Genomic DNA, 21556 nt, shown 5'->3' on the forward strand with positions numbered 1-21556 from the left:
TTTTGCTATTCCTCCTCACAAAGAATCCCCGGCACATTCTGTACACGTCGCCTTAGGGCACTCAACAAAGATTTACATTAACCACATCTCCCGAAGCGCAACATCATGCGTCCTTCATATTCGTCACCTTCCCCTCCCACTGCATGCAGAATAGAACTGATTCACTTTCCTGCAGTTATGAAAATCAAAGAGATCGAAATTTCGTTTCCAACTATCCCACGGTGACAAGACATATTACATCACGGACAAACAAAACATTCAAGTAACAACACAAAAAGCTGACTTTAAGCGAGAAGGTGGGAAGGTTGAACCCACAACCTTTGCGTTGAGATTTGACCTTTCCATCTGAGCCATGCCACCCTGTTAAAGTTGTTAATTTATGTGAAGACTTATGTAAATTGCAATGCATCCTATACATGCATCACCACCTATGTTTTTTAATTCATAAATTAAATTAGAAGAGGAAAAGAACAGCAATTTACATTATTATCATACATTATTTTTTGTAGTCTTGAGTTGAGTGGTAATTGTAGAAAATATGCAGGCTTTTTTTTTGTTTTCACATCTTGAATGCTTGATCACAAACTTGTTTTTTTTTCTCCGTAACTTTAATAGTTACCATGAAACATCTTCAGGTTTTTCATGAATAGCAATATGAAGAGAGAAAAAAAAAAAAAAAAACATGGCTTTGCAACATAAAACAAAAAAGATAAGTGCCAAGGTTCAAGAATGTTGGAAGATTTTATTTTCCCATATTGAATAAGGTCATTGTTTTCTTTCTTTTTTTCTATAAAGCATCACAGTTGCAAAGTCATTAAGTGGCAAGGTTGCATATGAGTCATTTCGCGTTAAATCACCATAAGTTGTGTACTTTGTCAACAAAAGATGACAAAATCGTTTTGTTTTTTTCTCTCTTCTACTCTTGCTGCTATATTTCAGTTGTGTCAGTGCCTCGCAGTGGTTAAAACGACTACATCGTGTTTCCCTGACAACTCCCGACTGAAGACGGGAGTTTGGGAATAGGGACCTCGTCCTTAACTTAATTAGAGTACACTTTACTGTTGAAAATTGCGGCTAGGATCCTGTTAATGTAATTGAGAAGCTGACTCAACCAATGAAGAATGGCTTCAATTAAACAAATGGACTTGAATGGGCGGTAACGAGACAAGAAGCCGATCACATTTGTCTTTTTGCGTCAGTGAAGATGCGGAGGTGCATAGTGGAGCTATTACCATGCGTAAATCTTTTAAGAGAAGAAAAACACGGACATGTGTAAAAGGTCACTGGTCTTTGGTTTAATTGGTCTTCGATACAGTAAAACAAGGCACGGCTGGTCAGTTGAAGTTGAGAAATGTAAAGGCTGTAGGAGAGGATGGAAAGGAAAGTGAGTCATCCACGCACGGTCGCGCTGACGACGTGCTCCGTGGATGGCTGATCTTCCTCTCTGGAGTTCTTTTCACTCTCCTCCACACAGTTCCAGAAGGATTTTGCGGTAGTCACCGGAGGTATCTCCCTAAGAAAATGAAAAGATAGCTAGCTTAGCAGGGACAGCTAGCACCAATTCACCAATGCTAGCTAGCAAGCTAACATTGGTGCATTGGCTGACTAAATGATTGATAAGTTGTCTGACAGTTGAGTGTCTCACCTTAATGAATGAGTGTAGCGACTTGCCGTACATCTTCAGGAACTGCGCCTTGATGTCCAACATGTCAATCTCGGCCCTTGACACCATGATCCTTATGAGCACACTGTCGGTGGTGCCCAGACCCTGGCCATACGCGTACAATGTCAACAAACATGTCAAAATGACATTTTTAATCATCCCACTGAAGCGAGCGATAGTCACCTTCATTGATTTGTACAGACGTTCGGCAAAGAAAGCGTGTTTGTTCCTGATACATTTCACTGGATGAAGACAAAACAAAGTCAATATTTCTGATAGACGGAAATACCGAGAGTATTATCGGTGACACACCTATGGCCAGGAAAACATCCTCCAGGCAACCTGACATTTCCCTCTTGATGCTCTCCTCAATGTCTTTCCCGGAAATTTTTTGGTACTCTTCGAACACTGAACAAAAAGAATAATAAGAGGCGTGTTAAATAATACAATGCAAGTATTCAGTGCCCAACTTTTTCAATGTTTTATGTTATAGTCTTATTTCAAAATGGAATATAAAAAAAAAAGTGCCCACAAAATTACTTTTGATTTGAAAACCACTATTTTATGTTGTACTGCGATTGCCACGAGATGACGACTAAGGACTACTTTTGTCTAAATGACAATTCATTTAAACACAATGTATTTGCAGCAGGTTGCCACCAGATGACGCCAAAGTAAAGCTTATTGATTTGGTCTTGGAACAAAAGCAGTGAATAGGATAAATTTTCCGCAAATAATAGAGAATACATTAAAAAAATACTAATAATCTGCGGAAAGGCCAAGTTGCGTACTCCCATTTTGGCAGTGATTTGTAGCCGTAGCGAAGCTCAAACTAAATTCGGCCGGATGGTGAGGATCACTGTACAGCCATTTTTAAACAATAAAATGTGGAAAAGTAAAGTGAATCCATTCCAGATGCACTATGAGTGGCACGCAAAAAAAGCAGACGGCTAATGTACAGAACTTGGCATTTTTACACTTGTGCAGCAATACCTCGTAACAGATGCTTCTGGTTCCTGACACAGAGCACGGTCAGGAATTTCACCTCGTCCGTGCCCCATCGAGCCTCGCCTGCCTCGTAGATTTCCTACAAGCGTAACATCGATCATATTTAGGACTTCATTTTTAAATACGATTTGTCTAAAGACCGAAATAAATCCTTTACCTTGGCATCCAGCAACGCTTGGGCCTCGTTCACTGTGTCGCTTTCATCACGTCCGGCCTGTATGAGACAAATTGTTTTTGTTTTGTTATGTAGGTAGCACCTGTTCGCAACTCTGCCACACAGTCGAGAGGTTCTGGGTTCAAATCTTGGAGGTATCTTACCGTGAGTAAAGAGACCAAAACTCTCTGGAACATTCCTGACGTGTCTCCACACACGTCCTCCTCCAGGTTCTTGCCATATTCTGACAGGACACCCCAAAAAAAGAAGAATTTCAGTACTACCATTTTCGCACTCATTAATGGGACGATTGACACTCACGTTTCTTGTAGGCTGCATTGATTGTTTGGATTTCAGTATTAGACCTGGAAGCCAGAATATCGGTCAGGCACGCCTCCTCTGTTCCAGCCCCCTGTTATCACACAATATATGTTTTTAAATTATTATTTTTTTTTATTGATTAGCAGCATCAAGCTTCCCAAGTCGACTCTGACCTTTATGGCGGTTTGCAGCTCATAGGCGTCATACACAGGCGCCAGCATGAGCAGACCGAGCACAACACAGCGGAAGTTCCCGCTCAGCTCCGAGGACAGCTCGTCAGCCAGGTCCTGAGGAGGTTTGGAAAATTTTTTTGCTTTGCTTAGCTTCAGATGTTGTGCTCTGTGTCTGCAGTGTGGCTTGCTAGCAACGTGACTGCCGTGACATTTTTAGATGACGCTGAACGTGAAGGTAAACTACACACATTGACTTCCAGTAGATCTTTGTTTTAACAACTATGGCCCAACTATTTTTCTGTGATGGATCCTCTTTAAATCTGAAATGAATTGGAACCTATACGTGTCCGTTTTGTGAAAGGCATTAAAGAAAAAAAAGGCAATATGTGCCTGCCATTTGTTTTATTGATTATATGGTGCGATGATCCTTCCTGCAGATTACAACACTCTCATTGTTCACGTTACTTTTCTAGGATCCATTTCTCCTTTTTACACGCTAATGATTAACAGTCACGTTAGCGGCGCCATGGCAACGAAATTCAAGTCTTGCATGTGGAAGAAAAAAAAAAAAAAAAAAAAAGCACAGCGCGGGGAATTAAGATGTGAAAACAGATGTTTTGCAACTCTCCAGCTGTCTCCTTTTGTTTCTTTGTATAATTAGGATGGGGACAATATTTTGTTTATGCTCACCTTCCCAACCGCCTGTTTAAAGGCTTCCTTGATGCGCTGCCTTTGGGCGATAGTGCGATGGGCTAGTACCTCAATGACGACAGCCTCATCGGTGCCTGGGAGACATTTTTTCTTTTGTTAAAAAATAAGACAATGATCATTTTCAGTGCTTCGGGGTGAGGTGTTTTTTTCCCCGTGATTCGGTCACAGAATCAGGGAAAAGCAAATTGGCCTCAACATAGAAAGCATGTGTCAGAGTCAGGCGAGAAGGATTAAGCTAATAAAATTAACATTCCCATTCATATAGTCGCCGTCACAAACAAGCCTGAATGTTTGCTACAATGCATAGCTGTCATATAAATGGGCCTGAGCAAGATGGAATTTTTGACTTTGTCAGAGAGTAGGAGGAGTTTGTTTTTCCATGGAAACACACACTATTTTGTGAAACTCACCAGCTCCCTTCATAGCTTCGCGAAGTTTCTGGGCGTCTGCCTCTGGGTCGAATCCAGCTGCCTCTGTCACTGTTCCGCGTTTTCCAATCTAGTTGTTAAGAAAGAAAAAAAAAAATTGAAAAAAACCCCAACCCCATATTCAACGTGATTTTTTTAAACAAAAATAGCAGTAGACTCACCGCTGCCATAGTGAGATGAATAGAGAGCTGCAAAAAAAACCAAATTTAGTTCAGTTAATAACGTGGTAGCCGTAGCAACGGGTAGTATTGTTCATAGTGACCCTCATTAACCTCCAGCTCAATAATTCATGTCCTTCATCGTCCCATGGAGGCTCTTGCGTACACCCGTTGACGGGTTTTCCTGGTCCCAGCTAATCCCATTAAGAGTTTTTTTTTTTCTCTTTTGTTTGAACACACCTGTAATTACATCAACCGCAGTACATAGCTCACTATTTCCTACCCATGTGGATCTTCTTACACGGAAATGGCCTCATGATGTCTACCCATACTAGGTTGTTGACCTTTGTAGATTTCATTTCATTTATCTGTCAATTTAATTTATCACACCACTTATTTGCATCTTCCACCCAATCACAGGGCACAATTCAATTTTATTTAATGAATATTTTTACGGATTATACTGCCTCTACGCAATCAGAGGGCTTTTTTTTATTTGTAACTATTTTACTGATGACATTCTCTTCATTCAGTTGACATAATTTACTTGAATTTGTATTTATTTGTAGTATCCTTCCATCAAAGGGAAATTCAACAAGACAAATATTATATGATCAAATACTGTTAGGACATTATTCTATTCTACACTTTCAAGAGGACCCGTGGGCTGCCACAGGATCATTTGTGTGTCATCACACATTTGACTGTGTGTACATACACACATGGGTGTGTGTTTGCTTTTTACACTACTGGTACTATGACTAGTATTCAGTTTATGTCCCTCTGTTTCCAAATTTCTCAATAGGGTTATGGCCGGGTGAGCTGCAGCCCCTTGAAGCTGCCCTGTTAGGGGTGGAGGTGGAGTACCCCAAATTAGGTAAACCTCCCACAAAAGGGCAATTCAAGTCTGCAATGGGTCACACAATGTTTTTATCATATGGAAGGAAGCATGTAAAATTTGCACAAAAAGGCTGGAGATTTGAACCTACAATCTCAGAACTGACAAGCAGTCATGCTAACTACCTTCACTTTATGCTGGCTGCTCTTCATTTCAGTCATGCATTCTTTCTTGTATGATCAGATCTATTTATGAATTATGGGCGGTGTGGCAGTGTGTGGCACATCTTATGTAATTACGCTGCACTTACTGTATAACTGAGAAGCACAGCATAAATTATATGAAATAAATAAGGTCATATTTGATTCATGCACTCGTCATCATAAAACAATACTGCAGTATTGTGCCAAGAATTGTGCAAGATTTGGGAAATTTGATCAACGCATAAATAACTTTAGATTAACTTCCCAACTCCAAAAGGAATTGCTCTCACTAAACCGAGTTGAATAGTTGTCGCATGATGGGTCAAGACTTAAAAGACAACCCGTTAACTTGTGATCAAACTGGGCACACCCAGAAGTCATCGAGTGCGCCCACCGTTCCGCAGTCTCAACTCTATTGCGTCAAATTCAAATCTTGCAAAAACTGTTGTATATTGCTCTTAACACTTATCACGCTGCAAACGGAACAAAAGTCCTACCTGCGTCGATGACGGTGCAATCTGTATGACAGCCAAAAGACAGCGTAAACCAGGAAACTAAAGGTTTTTATCACTCAGATGGCCCAAAGTCCCACCTACTCGGTGTCTTTTTTTTTTCTTTTTTTAAAAAGCATTTGCCTTGTGCAGATACGTTCAAGTACCGCAGCAAAACAGGAAGTCGTGGTTCCGCTCTCGCTATTTCACAATACCGACATATATTTCTTAGAATTCCATATTCACAAACAAATGGAAATACGACTCAACTCTCAACACAGTTGCATTCAAGACATATTGCATATTAGTCATTTTCATTACCTTGAAATAACACAAAGCGATGTCAGCGAAACCCAATTACCAGTGGTGTTTTCTGCTGTCACTCATTTACCCTGAACGCCACATATGACCTCATACTCGATGAGGGAGGAGACTCTGCAGCTGCGTATGCTGCACTACATTACCCACAATCCCATGCGAGCCTTGAACGGCAACAGCTCGGGATGTTGCGATATCGCTGGCAGCCAGAGAACGCTGTGGTTGCAGAGATTGAAGCATAAAAAACCTCCGGACGCTCTTTATTCATTTTTAGGAACGTGTCACGTTTTCACTTTGATTCCAAATAGTGTTATCGACGAGAAGCGAAGCAAGATCTAAAAAAAGAAAACAAATAAATCAGGTTTTATCGTCAGTAGATGTGATTAAATGGCTACCAGCGAGGCTACGTGCCACCGAACGTCCGCACAGCTCGACTGAGGATGGAAATATTGGTCGAGAGAGGCAGTTTTCCTTCGTACTTGAAACCCCTCAACAGAGGATAACACGGATAACCTCAAACGCGAAATGTCATAGCGTGCGAGGAGCTAGCATCCGGCTAGCAACCAGAGATGGAAGAGATGTTTTCGTCGGATGAAACGAGCTAAATAGCTACAAAAGGGGAATTACTGTATGTTACCCGGAGGATGCTACTATAGCCTCCCCTGCTGCTGTGTAATTCACTTACATAATAGCTAGGCGCAACCGTGTTCGGCGTGCCAATTTTCATTCTACCATCAAAATCTCTTTCGGCGTCATCGACACTGTTATCCGTGTTTGGATGCTACAAAACCAAACAACGACAAAGCATCCTTCTTAAGCATCCTTCTTAAGCCACGAATCCAGTATCCTGTCGTTTTTGACGCCATGAGGAAGTTCTTCGATTCCCGTCGGGAGTTGGTCAGCTCCGGACCAGGTTCTGGAGGAGGTGGTAGCAGCTCCGGGTCCAGCCACGCCGGGGGGAACTTCATTGGGCGAACCTTCACTGTCGGCCGCCACCAAGTCACCGTGGAGGAGATCATAGCCGAAGGTGATTGGGGGCATTTTGTTACTCTCTTGCATGTTGTTAATGTTTAGCAATCGAGGCACACATTTGACTTTTATCACCCTGCATATTCATGTGAATCAAAAATTGTGAAATAAATTGCTGAGCCAGAGAAAGCCTTGTGCATTACTGTCAAACATGTGAATCATCTCAGTCCTTTCACAGTCACCAATAAGAATGTTGATCGACATTTAGTAAAAACAGTGGACGATGTCGACCACTTAAATGCATCCTCACATCTTTTCCTTGTGTCACTCATTCATTACCACCGCAACCTCTTCGACTGACAACAATGCTACTGACAAGAAAGAATTGCACATTCTAAGTCACTGAGAAAATCTTCAAACCTTTTAAAAAGATCAAATAGTCCATTACTTGACAAGGAGCTCTCGCAACAATCATTATTGATGATGCATTTTGATGTGTGTGAATTAAGAAGCTTTTAATTCCTTTAAATGCAAGAAAACCTTTGTTTTTCTTGTGCTTACCCAGTGAAAAGTCTGCCTGCCCCCTGTACTGATAATATTGATGATGATATTGTTGCCATTTACGTGTAAGTGTACTTATATGGTGTGAAGTTTGGGTCTGTTAACACAAAGCTGTTCTGTTATGTGCATGGCAGCAGGTGGGTAGACAGGATTAAAAAATGTAGTAAATGATAATTTTACGAGTTTCAATTTTAGTCTGGATCAAATGCTCTCGCTGTATCGGATCCAGAGCCTCAAAACTGACTTTCTATGGTCTCGCTTTTTGAGTTAAACGACCCAAGAAGCGTGCTCCATCATCGATTGCGAGAAAGAAACTCAATTAAAAACTGACTAGCGAGATAATTTCATTCCGTGCGACTGAGGTGGGAGGATAAGACAACATAAAATCCACTTTGCCTGCTTATGAGATTAAGACAGTATAAACATCTATTTTTCCATGTAAATTGCACTCCCTGTGCACTCGTAAAACATAGGGAGAGCCAATACCAGAGCTGGAGCATAAATATCAACGTGCCAATTTTGTGTCGTTTGCTACGGTCAAATCAATACTGCGTGTTCCTTAATATTAGCTGTCGGTTTACTTATTTTCGATGCAGAAGTGGATTGCGTCTATATTTAGCCCCACTTTTATTCACTTGCAGTTGCAGGTAATTTGTTGTATGAAATGAAAAACAGGAAACTTAATGTGTTGGAATGTTTCATTTGGGACACATCGGCCATTGTACTGTGATGTCACAGCAACTGCAGGGGTACCTAATGTTGTGTCCAAACCTACTGTACATTTAGCAACTACATGGCCATCTCATGCACTTTTAATGCACCACAGCGCTGTCGTAGAATTCGGTAAGCGCGTAACATCAGCCTGAAATCGAATACGAGCGATCCGGACCGTAGGGCGCAAAGTGAATTTGTGGTCTGAGCTGCAGCAGATGGTAAGGCCGCCATGTCGGCCTCGACACTATATCAAGCCCGCAGCAAAGACATGACTAATGCATAACACTGTACAGGCCTCAAACGTTTTATTTGTCCTGACCATTTTGATGAATTTGAATGTGCTTTGAATGCCTTGATCAAAATCGGACAAATACAGCGTGCAGTCTGGATTATTGTTTGCGTGTGTCCTAACAGGTGGCTTTGCCATTGTGTTCCTGGTGAAAACAAACCAGGGCGTACGATGCGCCTTGAAGAGGATGTACGTCAACAACGAGTACGACCTGCAAGTGTGCAAGTGCGAGATTCAAATCATGGTGAGTGGATGGAAATTAGACGCAAAAATACGCCTGCCACTTTTTATATATTCTATTTATATGTTATATCTGTCTATGTATATATACGTGTGTAACGGCTGAGGAACGGAATGTTAAGTTTGGAGTGAGATGTTTTATCTGCCGGGCTCCGCCCTCCAGTGTTTTCTTTTTCAAAACCAACTTGCTCACTCGCTGCTTCCAAACATTCTTGTTGCTCAAAATTGGCACGTCCCCCCTGCTAACTTCCTGCGAGGTCACGATGCCCTTTTTGTGTCTCGGCTTGCAGAAGGACCTCGTGGGCCACAAGAATATTGTGGCTTATCTGGACTCTAGCATCACAGCCATGGGGTCGAGGGACGTGTGGGAGGTCTTCATACTGATGGACTACTGCAAGGGTGAGTTGCCTCGAGGAAAATGGGTGTGGCTGTGATAGTGTAACTTTTCCTGTCGATTAGAGTTTTGTGACAATAGATTGTGTTTTGTTTCGCAATAAAGCTTCTTCATTGTGTTCCAGTGAAGTCATTTTTCTGTTGTCGCTCCCATTATGTCTTTAATTAATTTGTATTTGAGATGACGGGGTTAAAATTTGGAATGAATGATAAAATACAAAATCTTTCCAGAAGTATGTACTTCTTTTCTACAGTCAAGTGAATGGAAAAAGCTTTTTGTTAGCCGCTGAGGGACCCTCATGAAGCGTGAAGAGGATATTTTTATCAGTGTGACCCACATGGACGCACTTGTAAATCACCATGAAGACAATTTTTTTTTTTTTTTTTACATATGCATCCTGCTTATTTTTGCAGGCGGCCAGGTTGTTAATTTAATGAATCAAAGGCTGCAGACGGGCTTCACAGAAGCCGAGGTGCTTCAGATCTTCTGCGACACCTGCGACGCCGTATCGCGCCTGCACCAGCGCAAGACGCCTATCGTCCACAGAGACCTTAAGGTGACACATTGTGAATTTTCTTGCACTTTCTATTTTTGGGTGTCGCAAAGACTCACTTAAATCGAATGGGCCGCCATGTGAATTTTTCCCCCCCCCGCTCCGTTCATTATGCAAAGTGCCAGATAAGGTCAATTACGAGTTTGATTGTCGCCTTTAAGTGTGTGTCAAGTCTCATCTTTGATGTGTCTAGGTGGAGAACATCCTCTTGCACGACAAAGGTCATTACGTGCTTTGTGACTTTGGCAGCGCCACTAACAAGGCCCTGAGTCCACAGACAGAAGGCGTGGCAGCCGTGGAGGAAGAGATTAAAAAGTGAGTGTGTTATTACTTTTTTGTGAGTCACGTGATCAGACTTGATGCAATTATTATTTTTTCCCCTCAGGTACACCACCTTGTCATATCGTGCACCTGAGATGGTGAACCTCTACAACAACAAGATCATTACCACCAAAGCAGATATATGGGTTGGTAATGATAGTGAGGAATTTTGTGACAATGATTTGGGGAAGAGACATCAAAACCTGAAACCGGCGCAACTAAAATATGACATAACACACGCCAATTTTCACTTCCCAATTGGCTATCGTTCGGTTTCAGGAAGTTCGTAGCTTAGGACAAAATTGCTGTCAGTAATGTTGACCAGGCTTAACATTTTAGATAATCTTCAAGAGACACCTGTGATGGAACAAGACCAAAAAAAAAAAGCTCAAAATTAGGTTTGTTTGTGTGTGCTTTGCTTTTGATTCCAAATGGCTTTGTTTCATCGTTTCCTCTCTGAACGATTGCTCTGGTTGCATTGTGGCACTCGAAAGGTAGCCAGCCATGCATTGAAAGCAGCCACTGTACTGTAGGATCTATTTTTAGACTTCAATGCAGTCGGACCTGGAATTTCTCCCCCTTCTGGACACCCAAGGGCGTGTTACCCAATAGCTTTCGTTATTAAACACAGAGGCTTTGCCATCTGGGATTATAAAACAAAATATGATAGCCTGAGCTTCTGTCAACATTACTTTGCAACTAATACAAATTGTGCATTGAAATTAAACCAGTGTGATGTATTTGACAAGCTAACCGATTCTTGTTTTGATCGCTCCTTTCGTCTCGGCTTGGTGTTTTTGGTGTGATGGGGCGTGCATGTGGTGTTCCTTTTCCAGGCGCTGGGGTGTTTGCTCTACAAGTTGTGCTTCTTCACTCTGCCCTTTGGTGAAAGCCAGGTGGCCATTTGCGATGGCAGTTTCACCATTCCGGACAACTCCCGCTACTCTTACGATCTCCACTGCCTCATTCGTTAGTCCTTCTTAACACTTTTATGATTAAACTGTTGTTTGGCAAATTGTGCTCTCACAAAGGCATGGATTTGTGACTCAGTAGCTCTGCTCTTCTTTTTTTTTTTTTTCATAATCTTACTCTGACAGCTCTGTGTCATGTTTTTGCAGGCTACATGCTGGAGCCTGACCCAGACAAAAGGCCAGATATCTACCAGGTGTCCTACTTTGCTTTTAAACTGGCACAGCGGACATGTCCTGTTCAGAACGTGAAGGTCTGTTATGGGTTTTTTTTTTTTTAATTCTGTCATCCGTGATTGATTTTATTCACATGCTTTTTATATTGAGCGTGACCCACTAAAGCAGATAATTCAACATTATAAAAAGGTACCAATCAATCCACGTGATAACATCATGAGCACCGCAAACTGTCAACTGCCCACATTGCTTTTGATTTAATGTTCCGCTTTGACAGCGTAAATAAAGATTTCCTTCTCCCTCCCTCCGCATCAAGAATTCTTCAATTCCTTCCAAACTTCCTGAGCCAATCAAAGCGAGCGAAGCTGCTGCAGCCAAGAAGAGTCAAGCCAAGCCTAGGTGAATTTCACATTCTCGGATTGCCTTTTGAGATGTGCTAATAATTTGGAGCTAACGCCCGTCTTTGTCACCAGGCTGACAGACCCGATCCCAACCACCGAAACTTCGATCACCCCTCGCCAGAGGCCCAAAGCTGCTCATACTCAAGCCGCCGCTGGCATCCTTCCTATTCAGCCCGCTGCCCTCACGCCTCGCAAGCGGGCTAATCTCCCCGCTGGGGCAGCTCAGCCTGTTGGTAAGTGGCAGGACATTACCCATATTTGTCACAGAGCAGTAGAATAAAGATTAATTCTCGAGTGAACAGGATCAAGAACATGTGTCAGAAGCTGAAATTAAAGGCAGTGATATGAGAAATTAGATTCTCTCTCCTGGTACCCTAATGTGCTACTCGGGTTATGTTGATGGGAAAAAAAAAGTAGGATTCATCTATACTTTTTTTTTTTAACCTCACTCATAACGAGAAAAAAATTGGTTGTGTTCCTACTTCACCCAGACTGCTGTAAAAAAAAAATGGTAGAAGAGAAAAAAGGAACTATGCTAACTATTAGCTTATTTGCTAACTTAACTCTACCCATTATTTTCACTATCTCCCATGCATTTGCCAACATGCAAATGTCCATGTGTGCGATCTCCCACAGGAGTCAGCTTGAATCTCTCGCAGCCAGCTGCGGCCCTCCAGTCACAGAAGGCGCAAACTTGTGCTTTGCCTCTGGTCCAGTCACAAAACAACTCCAGCCAAGCAGTAGCGGCACAGAAGCAGGTATATAAGAGATGTGGAATTTTGGCCTTTCAATGGCGACTCACGTAAGTGTTGTGCTGTACAGCCTGCTTCAGCTGCAGACGTTGTAGCACCCGTTTCCAAGGCAGATGTCCAGCCGCAAGCCCAAGCGCAGCCGTCCACAGCCCAGCAAACAGCTCCGCCTCCGTCCGTGGCCAGCGCCGCCTCACAACAGGCGCCGCAATGTCCGTCCAGCCCGGCAGCACCTCAGCGTCCCGCTCGACGCAAGCTGCCCGTTCAGGCTCAGACGCCCGCAGCTCAGCCGACGCTCAACAAATCCGCCGCCGGCCAACCGCCGGATGAGCAACCGCAGCAAACGAGTCAGCCGTCCGTCGTCCAAGCTCAGGCGGCTGCCACGGAAGTTGGAGCTGAGACGGTAATTTGTGTGTTTCATAAAAACACTATTAGCCGGATTTAGATTGAAATGCTCAGTAAACATTTGTAAATGAAACAAGTAGACAATATGACACAAGATTTTTTGGGACCCGGTATTCCACACGCGATTGATTCTTTTCAAATCAGACTCCACCCGCTTCCCCGAAGACAACGAAGGTGCAAGGCCACAAACGTGTCCCAAGTGACGTCACGGTGAGCACCACCAATGGAGGCAACGAAGACTCCTCGCAGGCAGCGGAGGAAGACATTGTCCAGTAAGTCATTTCAAATCCTGGAAATTGAATCCAGTTTCCCCTCTGTCTTCTGTTTCAACTAGTTTCTTTTGTCTCTAGGCCTCAAGTTGACTCCATCCAGCCTCATGGCGATCTCGTCCAGGACCAAAACAAAGTCCCCGCCTCCAGCGGTGACATCACCTCGCCGCCCACATGGAACCCGTTCGATGACAATGATAGCTTCTCAGGCTTCATCGCCGAGGAAATCAAACCCAAGGATGCAAAGGCTTCGGGTAAATTTTTGCCTATTGACTCGAACTTGACATTTTTGGGTTATTAAAATTTTGGGTGGCTGTGGGTGGCAGACTCGCCCTCAGAGTGTGAAACGCCATGTGGAGAGCTGATACCGGGCTTGCAGGCTTCACACGAGGAAAATACAGAACAAGACTCACAAGGTACCCGTTACACAAACACATAAAAATCGATTTGGCTCCTTTTTTTTACGATTTGCATTTTATTTTGCTTATCTTAGCTGAACGACCGTCAGCCATTGTTGACACGGATTCAGGAGCGTCACTGTTGATCGTCCCAGATCCATTCCATACCCTTGAGTTGTCCAACGCACCAGGTAACTGTGTAAAAATAGACTCCCAAAATATGCAGAATGAATAAAAATACAAATGATAAAGATTTCTTCTTGAATTTCTTGTCTTTTCTCAGAGAAGCTTATTGAAGGACTCAAATCTCCAGACGTGTCTTCACTCATGCTTCCCGACCTGCTGTCTTTGTCTGATCCTTTTGGAAGTTCTGTGGAGGACTCTGCAAAAGGTAACCTTTGTTTTATAAATCCAGTCAGGATTACGGAGGTAGTTGCTAACGACGCTGGGGAAAACCATCTTAACGTTCTGCCTCTTTTTTTTTTTTTTTGTCAGATCACATCACTGCAGACGCCTCTCTGCTGGGCTGTTCTCTGATCTCCGGTGCATCCGCACCTCCGGCTGCCGTAAGCAGCGCCGCCTCCTCGGTATCCTCCGCTGTGTCTGCTTTAGACGAGTTTGGTCTGCTGTCTGGAGAATCTGCACAGCCCAAAACAGCAGGTAGGTGTGTGTGACATTGCCCAAGAGATTCCTGCTTTGAGCACATGAGAGATGGATGACGAATTGGAACCTCTTCATCGGTATGGTTTGGAGTTCATGTGTAACTGCAACGACAATGTCAGCATTATCTTTGGAAATGCGGCGTGCGCGTGGAGAAGAAGCGGAATCATCGGCGTGGCACAAGCGCCAGCTGCCCTTTAAACGTCAGCTCGCTGAACGAAAGCGTTTGACTTGTCGCCGTCTGAGGCGACTGTGAATCACAACAGAAGTGTCTGTCTGGCCACCTGCCGCGTGCCGCTAAATCAATGCGCTGGAGGCGCCGTAGCGTGGCGACGACTCATCAAGCCGCCTTTGTGCGCTCGTTGCTGCAGTCGCTGCTAATTTGAGATTGCCGTGTGTGTCGAGGAAAGACAGGTGTTAATTGCTGTCGGAAGCAACCGCAGCTAATTTCCACGTATTTTGGGAGAGAAAAAAATCGGAATATATGCCAGAGCTTCTGTTCTGTCCATTTGATCCTTTAATGCGACGACGTGTTTTCTGCAGATTCGTCTCTCCTCATTTCCGACTTTGAGCCCCAGCAAAGCGGCGCCGAGGCGGCCACAGAGGACGAGTTTGACCCCATCCCTGTAACCGGACGGAAGAACTCCCAAGGTAAGTTTCCACAAAGACTTCAAAACTCCAGGATCCACCGCTTGCGCTTCTCTCACTAAGAATGCTCTATCAAGCTCAATTCTACTTTCTCTCTCCTCCGTCCTTCACCCTGTGCCTTTCCCCTCCCCAACTTGTTTGCTCGACCGCCCCTTTGCCCCCTCCCCTCCCTTGTCTCTTCCGGCCAGTTTCAGGAGGCCACTCGCGCAGTAACAGTGGCGGCTCTGAATCCAGCCTGCCCAGCTTGGCCCGCTCCCTTCTGCTGGTGGACCAGCTCATCGACTTGTAGGCCGTAGCCCCCCCCCCCCAGCCCCATTTTCCCGCTCCGTAGATGTCGTAACACTGGATTCGAGTCATGCCGTAGCTCACTTCCGGCTTCCATCTTTTTCTCGTGCGTGCTACAACCCCCCCCCCCCCCCCCCCCCCCGCCATCCTTGCCCAGCTCCTTTATTGGCATCACCATCTCACCATTCTCTCAACCCCCCCCCCCCCCCCCCCTTCTCCATCTCCAACTTTCATCCTTTCTCGAGCTTAACCTTTGAATATTACATGATGTCTGATAGCGAAAACTATAGCTCATTGTCGTCGCGTACAATAAGCCTAGTGCTAAGTGGTCGTAGTTCATTGTGCACAAGTGAATTTGTCGTCGTTTGCCTTGAACAGATTCTCCCCCTCCTTCCCTGTTTGATTTGCACATTTTAAGAGCTTGAAATTCACTTCTTTTTTTTTTTTTTAAGGCATGCATATCCATTACATATCCATTTTCCTTTCCCCTGACTGGTGAATGAAAGATACGAAACCACGTTATTTTCACAAAGGCGAAGCAATAAAAGTGTTCTATTATCAGAAGGCAACAAGTTTTACAAACAAGCCTTGTTTAGCACCTTAGCTTGTCCGTCAGGCATCCAGATTTTAAAAAAAAACCTCAAAAAAATCTAGAAATTCAAAGCTTTGCATTTGCAACTCATTCCCCCAGGGAGATATAATTGAGATTTTGTCATAGAAGCCTCCCCAATTCACAAAAGTGAAAACCACACCAGTTGTTCTTAAGAATTAAGACTTCCAGTAACAAGGAATAACTTTGTTTTATTAAAATAACAACTCTAATCTTTTAAAGAAAAATTTATTTGTTCTTATTACATCATAAAGTTGTAAACCTAAGTTTTTCTTACAATTTGCTCTTATTCTCAAAATATTACAACTTTATTTTAAAAGTTGTGACTCCTTTTATTATATTAGGCCTTATAACATTTTTCTAGTAATATGACTTTATTCGTCATATTACAGATTTTTTTGTAGTAATATTAAGAATTTATTCTCTTATTTAGTGACAAATTATGAATTGTAACATTATGGCCATAATTTAGTAAATAATTTTTTTCCATTAATGATAATTTTCTAACTTTATTTCTTATTTCATTTCCTTTGTAACCCTCAAATGTATGTGCATAAACTGCTTATAAATTGTAAAATTACTGTGAAAAAAAATCAAGCTTTTCCTAGTGCCATCAAATGATATGTGAACAACAGAAAAAAAAAAAGACGACAAAACAAAATCTTTACTGGCCGCTATACTATTCTATGAATATTATCTTCTGGTTTGAGGTAAGTAATAGCTTGCTATAAACTTGTCAATGACAATGCAGGCAATCTAATAGCGGTTAGCAGTGTGCCATATCAATTAGAAGACGCCTGTTTCTACATATGCATTAATAGATGAATAATGAGTAGCGGATAAATAGTGCAAATGTTAATATTCTTTGGAAAATCAAATTCTCCATAGTAGGAAATCATACAAAAAAATGTAAGCATTGTATTGCACTATATAGTATGTTTATAACTAGATATATTTTCCAGCAACATGATCAGGACATTCTAAAAATATGACGGACGAATAAAGCTGTATTTAGTCACCAAAACTTTCAAATTCACCATAATTCACCCGGTTTATTTAGTCCATAGGTTTTCCTATTTTCTAGTAAAGTATAGAATATAATCCACCCAGGATAGATGGATAAAAATGCCATTTCAACCAATTTCACATTTATAAAGCGAGGAGGTAATTTACTAATGTCACCACAAGGTTGCGCCACTAGCACTTCTAATACATTTAAGTAGTATATAAATAAGATATAATATATTTGATTAAAGGAGACGCATATTGCCATGTTTCCACAATTTTAAAGCAATTCCTTTCGACTGGGGGCGGAGCCAGACATGACGAAGTGAGCAGACTTGTTAACGTTGCCAATTTAGGGACTTTGTTGCTTATGTGAAGTGACCTTGATGACCTCTGCAGTTACTATTCCCCCTGGAAATGGATTGGCAAACCATCTGCTGACTTGATGGGGAGACACAGAACTTGCTAAATAATCGTCCCCTTGAAAGAAAAGTCAGTCTATTCTCAACAAAATTCAAACAAAACAAAATGACTTTTCGTAGATATTCCTGAGTATCGGTGGGACATTTAATATTTCTTCTCATTCATTCCCATTTTTCTTTCACTCATTCAACACATTTCCGACATTCCTCCCCATTAGTGTAAATACATTAATCAACCCTTCCCCATGTACATAATAAAGTCACTGTCATATAGCTTTATTGTGGATATATACATATATGATATATGAATTTGTTTCCTGTCCATAAATGTTAATACAGATAGAGTGTTAGAGAATGAATGTAAGAATTGAATATTAGTCTTAAAAATATCTATGACATATATCCATCAGATGATATTGAAAGAATATATGAATATTTCATTCTTCTTTGTGGACTGTGTGTGTGTGGGGGGGGGGAGAGAAGGAGTTGTTTTTGTGTTTCTCTGATGATACGTGATATGTTAGCTGTGGGAATCCTGTTCAGTCCTCTGCTCCTCTTCCTTTGTACAAAGCGTTTTCGTGTGTTTACATGGACATGATATGAAGGACTATATTTTTATTCCAAAAAAAGAAAAAAGAATTTTCTTGCCAGGGGGATTTTATTTTGTGTGTTCGTCCTGTTTTCATTTTCTTGACCACTCGGGGGTTTGAAAAATGTGTGCTTTAGTGTAAATTTTTGTTTGGCTTTGCTAGTTTGAGTTGTTTTGGAAACGCTTGGTAGTGTCATTGGATGGTTGTGTTGGTGTCTTGTGTGCGTGTGTATGAATGTGAGTGAGTTCCTTACTTGTGTGTTTGCTCCAAATATGGCGAGGGTTACTTTTCTGAAAGCACAGTCTTGTTTCAGGTGGAAAGACTTTGATGGTCAAAAACACTTGCAGGAGGAAAATGTATTGTATTGGTTCACACCGGTGGAGGGGGGGGGGGGACCTAATGGCCGCCATGAAAAATCTAAAAACACATTAAAGCTTCAAGCAGTGATGTATGAGCCTTTGCACCCCCTTTTTCTTGGCAAATCTTCAAAATGATCAACAAACAATATCCCAATATAATTTTTTCCCCAGTCGTTTGCAGTTTGAACCTATGCAACTCCCTAGCTTGGCGCTAAAAGCACGCAAGCGACAAGCAGGCAGTGCGATCCACGTTGAAGCAGAAAGGCCGTCTAAAATGTCAGCTGATGTTTTCCTCAAGCCCTCCTTGCTTGTGTTCATGGCCCCCAAACCCGCATCAGTCTGAGCTGTGCTATCTTTTCTTGTGCCCCTTCTATTTTCTGTGACATCATTCGAAAGGGATGGCCAAATAAAATGCAAATGTGAACGTCAGCATGCGGGCTGGTGTTTTGATTAACACGTATTGTCATTGTTGTCTTTTATGTTGTTTCACATAAGGACAAAATATATATTTTTTTGCTGTTCACGAATGAACGTAAATAACGAAACTATCATTTGATATCCTCATAAAAAAAGTAAAAGTGTCATATAGACCGACCTTTTTTTTTTCTTTTCATCCACAAACATAAATCCCAAATACAAATATTGTAATTTAAAACATTTATTTGCAGAAAATGAAAAATGGTTCTCCTGATTAAAAATGTGCCTTGGCTCAAATAAATATGAAATTCTGTGTTGAATGCACTAACCAACATTTATTTCATCCAGAAAGCTGATTCTTTCTAATCAGGTAAGAACAAGCATCCAGACCTCTTAAAGTGACAGTTGCTTTCTCATTTTGTTTTCTTTTTCTCCATTATTATCTTGCTGTTTTTCTGTTTTGAGTCATCTTTTTTTTTTTTTATTTTTTTTTTATTTTTTAGAAGAGTACACAAAGATGCTGACTCTCCAGCTTACCTGTATCTTTTTTTTCTCCACACAGACCAGCAGGTGGTGCTGTCAAGTAACACACAAGAAGACGGCGGCGGGAAGGTGACATCTGTGCAGGTCACCATGGAGACACAGGAGAGGACCACTGAATGTATACCTCCCTCAAATGAGTGGAGCGGACCCTTCCCTGAAGCAAAACCTGCCGATCAACGCCCCAGCAGCCCCCCCACGCCCGACATCTTTCTGCTGGCCCCTTTCAAAAACAAACGGACGGCAAGTAACACCTTTTTTGCCCCCCAACTACCCGAGTCGGCGCCTGATGTTTTCCTCCAGGCGCCGTTCGGCAAGAGCAGGGAGCACGTGGAGGTCGTCCCAACCCGCCCCCTGGTCCGGCCGACGCCTCTGCCGCAGCAGCCGGTAGCCGTGCACCGCGTGGTGTCCCGGGTGGGCCGGCAGGCCGCCGTGGGCTCGGTGGCTGTGGGGCCTTTGTACTCGTGGACCATCGGGGGGCGGAGTCTGGACGACCCGTTTAGCGCTGCGCCGTTTCAACCCAGGTGCTCCCAACACAGACCTTGATTAGCAGACCAGTTTAATTTTGTGCAAAAATACTGCACTGGAATTAGTCCGATGGTGATATATTTTGACATCTTTCTCAAACGGGAAATGTATTCACTTTCTGTGCTAGTTCCAACTAAATTCTTCATTGTTTGAAGTGTTCAACATTGCCATTAGCATAAGTTGACAAAAAAAAAAAAATCTTCACAGTAATATTTTATGTTTTTGAGTGTCACTTAACCAAACCCAGAAATTTGGTGACCTGCGATTGGCTACCTTTGGCCACGATGATGTCATTTTCAGATGTCCGCAAGTGGCAAAATAAATAAAAAAATGCTGCTTTTTTTTTTATTTTTTCATATTCCCAAATTTTCACAATAATCCAAATGTGTCCTTAAGACTAGTGGGGGCACAGCAAATATATGCTTTGATTTGACTTCCCCCTTTTTCGTTGACCATTTTTGTAGTTTAACTGCAGTAATTTACGAGGGCATACTGATACGTTTCACCAGTGAAGGTCACTACCGCGCTCATATGTCATTTGTGTGTCCCGCTGTGTGCAACATTTTACTACTTCAGCCACAATGCGACCTTTTGAACCCCGAGCGGTCAAATCCAGGTCCAGAATGAAAAAAAAAAATAATAATGTTAAATAATATGGTACTATAATTGAAAATTATATTTTTGGCTTTAAAGTATGCACATGCCCAAAGTTGATATATTCTTAGCTGTGGCCTTGAGTCATGCACCAAAGAAAGTTGTCAAATGTAGTAATACTAATCCAAAAATTGCAGACATTTTAAGAGAATTTCTACTTTTGAATATTGCAAATGATTCAAACTAGAAACGCTTCGATTATTTCGGGCTCATTCCATTTGCTTTAGGATAGTCTGACTTGACTTGGAACCTCCCGGTACAACCAATAACACATATTGTGTATTTGACGAGCAAAAAATAATACTGTACTAAAGTTATCTTGTGTACTTTTGTCTATGCAATATCTGTAGTTTCTAAAGCGACTGTTACAAAGTGTGTTCTATTAAAAGGGACGTATTCTAAACACACCAAAGCTTCCAATGTTAGCCTGTTATTCGGAATTTTAGAATGACTGAAAACACTTTTCTCCCTTGTGGTTGGGAGTGCAACATTTAAGGTCAAATGGGGCGAGGGGAGTAAACATAAAAATGCAGCCCAAGCTGCTTCTGTTTCATGAGCACTTATGTCAAAGCTGATGCGCTATTAAAAGAAAGGCAAATCCTGTATTTGAACAACTAAAATGGAAACGTACAACGACTGTGAAAGGTGATGCGCTCTAGTTGAGCCAAGTACACATCAAGTGTCACTCACGCAATGTTGCATTTTTGGAGGGTGGAGACAGCACATGGAAACATTTTAAACTGGAGTTAAATCATGAGGACTTTGGATGGAGGTAAACTTTTTAGACTTTGTGAGCTTTCAACACAAATAATTTGCCACCCAAACATCTCTAATCATTACAAGAGTAACGTGTTGAGTTGGAAATATAATTTCTGTTGATCCTTCTTCTTCTTTAGAACTAGAAATGAATTCTATACATAGCTAGGAGCTTGGACCAGGGCTCCTCCTGTGGACAGTGGTAATG

General features: G+C 42.2%; 2 protein-coding genes across 4 annotated transcripts; one reads left to right on the forward strand and one right to left on the reverse strand.

The window, feature by feature from the left end:
- Positions 1 to 1273: 1273 nt before the first annotated feature.
- anxa4 (annexin A4) lies at positions 1274 to 6271 on the reverse strand. Its single transcript, XM_085925639.1, has 13 exons — positions 6155 to 6271; positions 4620 to 4646; positions 4441 to 4528; positions 4010 to 4104; positions 3320 to 3433; positions 3147 to 3237; positions 2990 to 3069; positions 2829 to 2885; positions 2657 to 2750; positions 1976 to 2071; positions 1847 to 1905; positions 1646 to 1768; positions 1274 to 1513 (listed from the first exon to the last, which is right to left on the reverse strand). The coding sequence occupies exons 2-13, from the start codon at positions 4626 to 4628 to the stop codon at positions 1457 to 1459; spliced, it is 963 nt and encodes a 320-aa protein (XP_085781765.1). The 5' UTR covers positions 4629 to 4646; positions 6155 to 6271; the 3' UTR covers positions 1274 to 1456.
- A 338-nt stretch (positions 6272 to 6609) lies between these two features.
- On the forward strand, positions 6610 to 21153 carry aak1b (AP2 associated kinase 1b). 3 transcript variants are annotated; one of them, XM_085926416.1, is made up of 21 exons: positions 6611 to 7493; positions 9125 to 9243; positions 9530 to 9638; positions 10047 to 10189; positions 10380 to 10501; positions 10572 to 10653; positions 11344 to 11476; positions 11626 to 11729; positions 11969 to 12051; positions 12126 to 12286; positions 12690 to 12811; positions 12876 to 13205; positions 13352 to 13479; positions 13558 to 13730; positions 13803 to 13892; positions 13970 to 14065; positions 14158 to 14265; positions 14370 to 14534; positions 15078 to 15185; positions 19219 to 19240; positions 19433 to 19536. In XM_085926416.1, exons 1-20 carry the CDS (start codon positions 7331 to 7333, stop codon positions 19224 to 19226), a joined length of 2547 nt encoding a protein of 848 aa, XP_085782542.1. In that variant the 5' UTR covers positions 6611 to 7330; the 3' UTR covers positions 19227 to 19240; positions 19433 to 19536. The 3 variants fall into 3 exon arrangements, with proteins under 3 accessions (XP_085782541.1, XP_085782542.1, XP_085782539.1); XM_085926415.1 differs by lacking the exons at positions 19219 to 19240; positions 19433 to 19536 and adding an exon at positions 15371 to 15551 and having other exon boundaries at positions 6610 to 7493; XM_085926413.1 differs by lacking the exon at positions 19219 to 19240 and having other exon boundaries at positions 19433 to 21153.
- The last annotated feature ends 403 nt before the right edge of the window (positions 21154 to 21556 follow it).

The sequence above is a fragment of the Syngnathus leptorhynchus genome, chromosome 12 (genome assembly GCF_054491065.1).
Source record: "Syngnathus leptorhynchus isolate UIUO chromosome 12, UIUO_Slep, whole genome shotgun sequence".
NCBI classification, from domain to species: Eukaryota; Metazoa; Chordata; class Actinopteri; order Syngnathiformes; family Syngnathidae; genus Syngnathus; species Syngnathus leptorhynchus.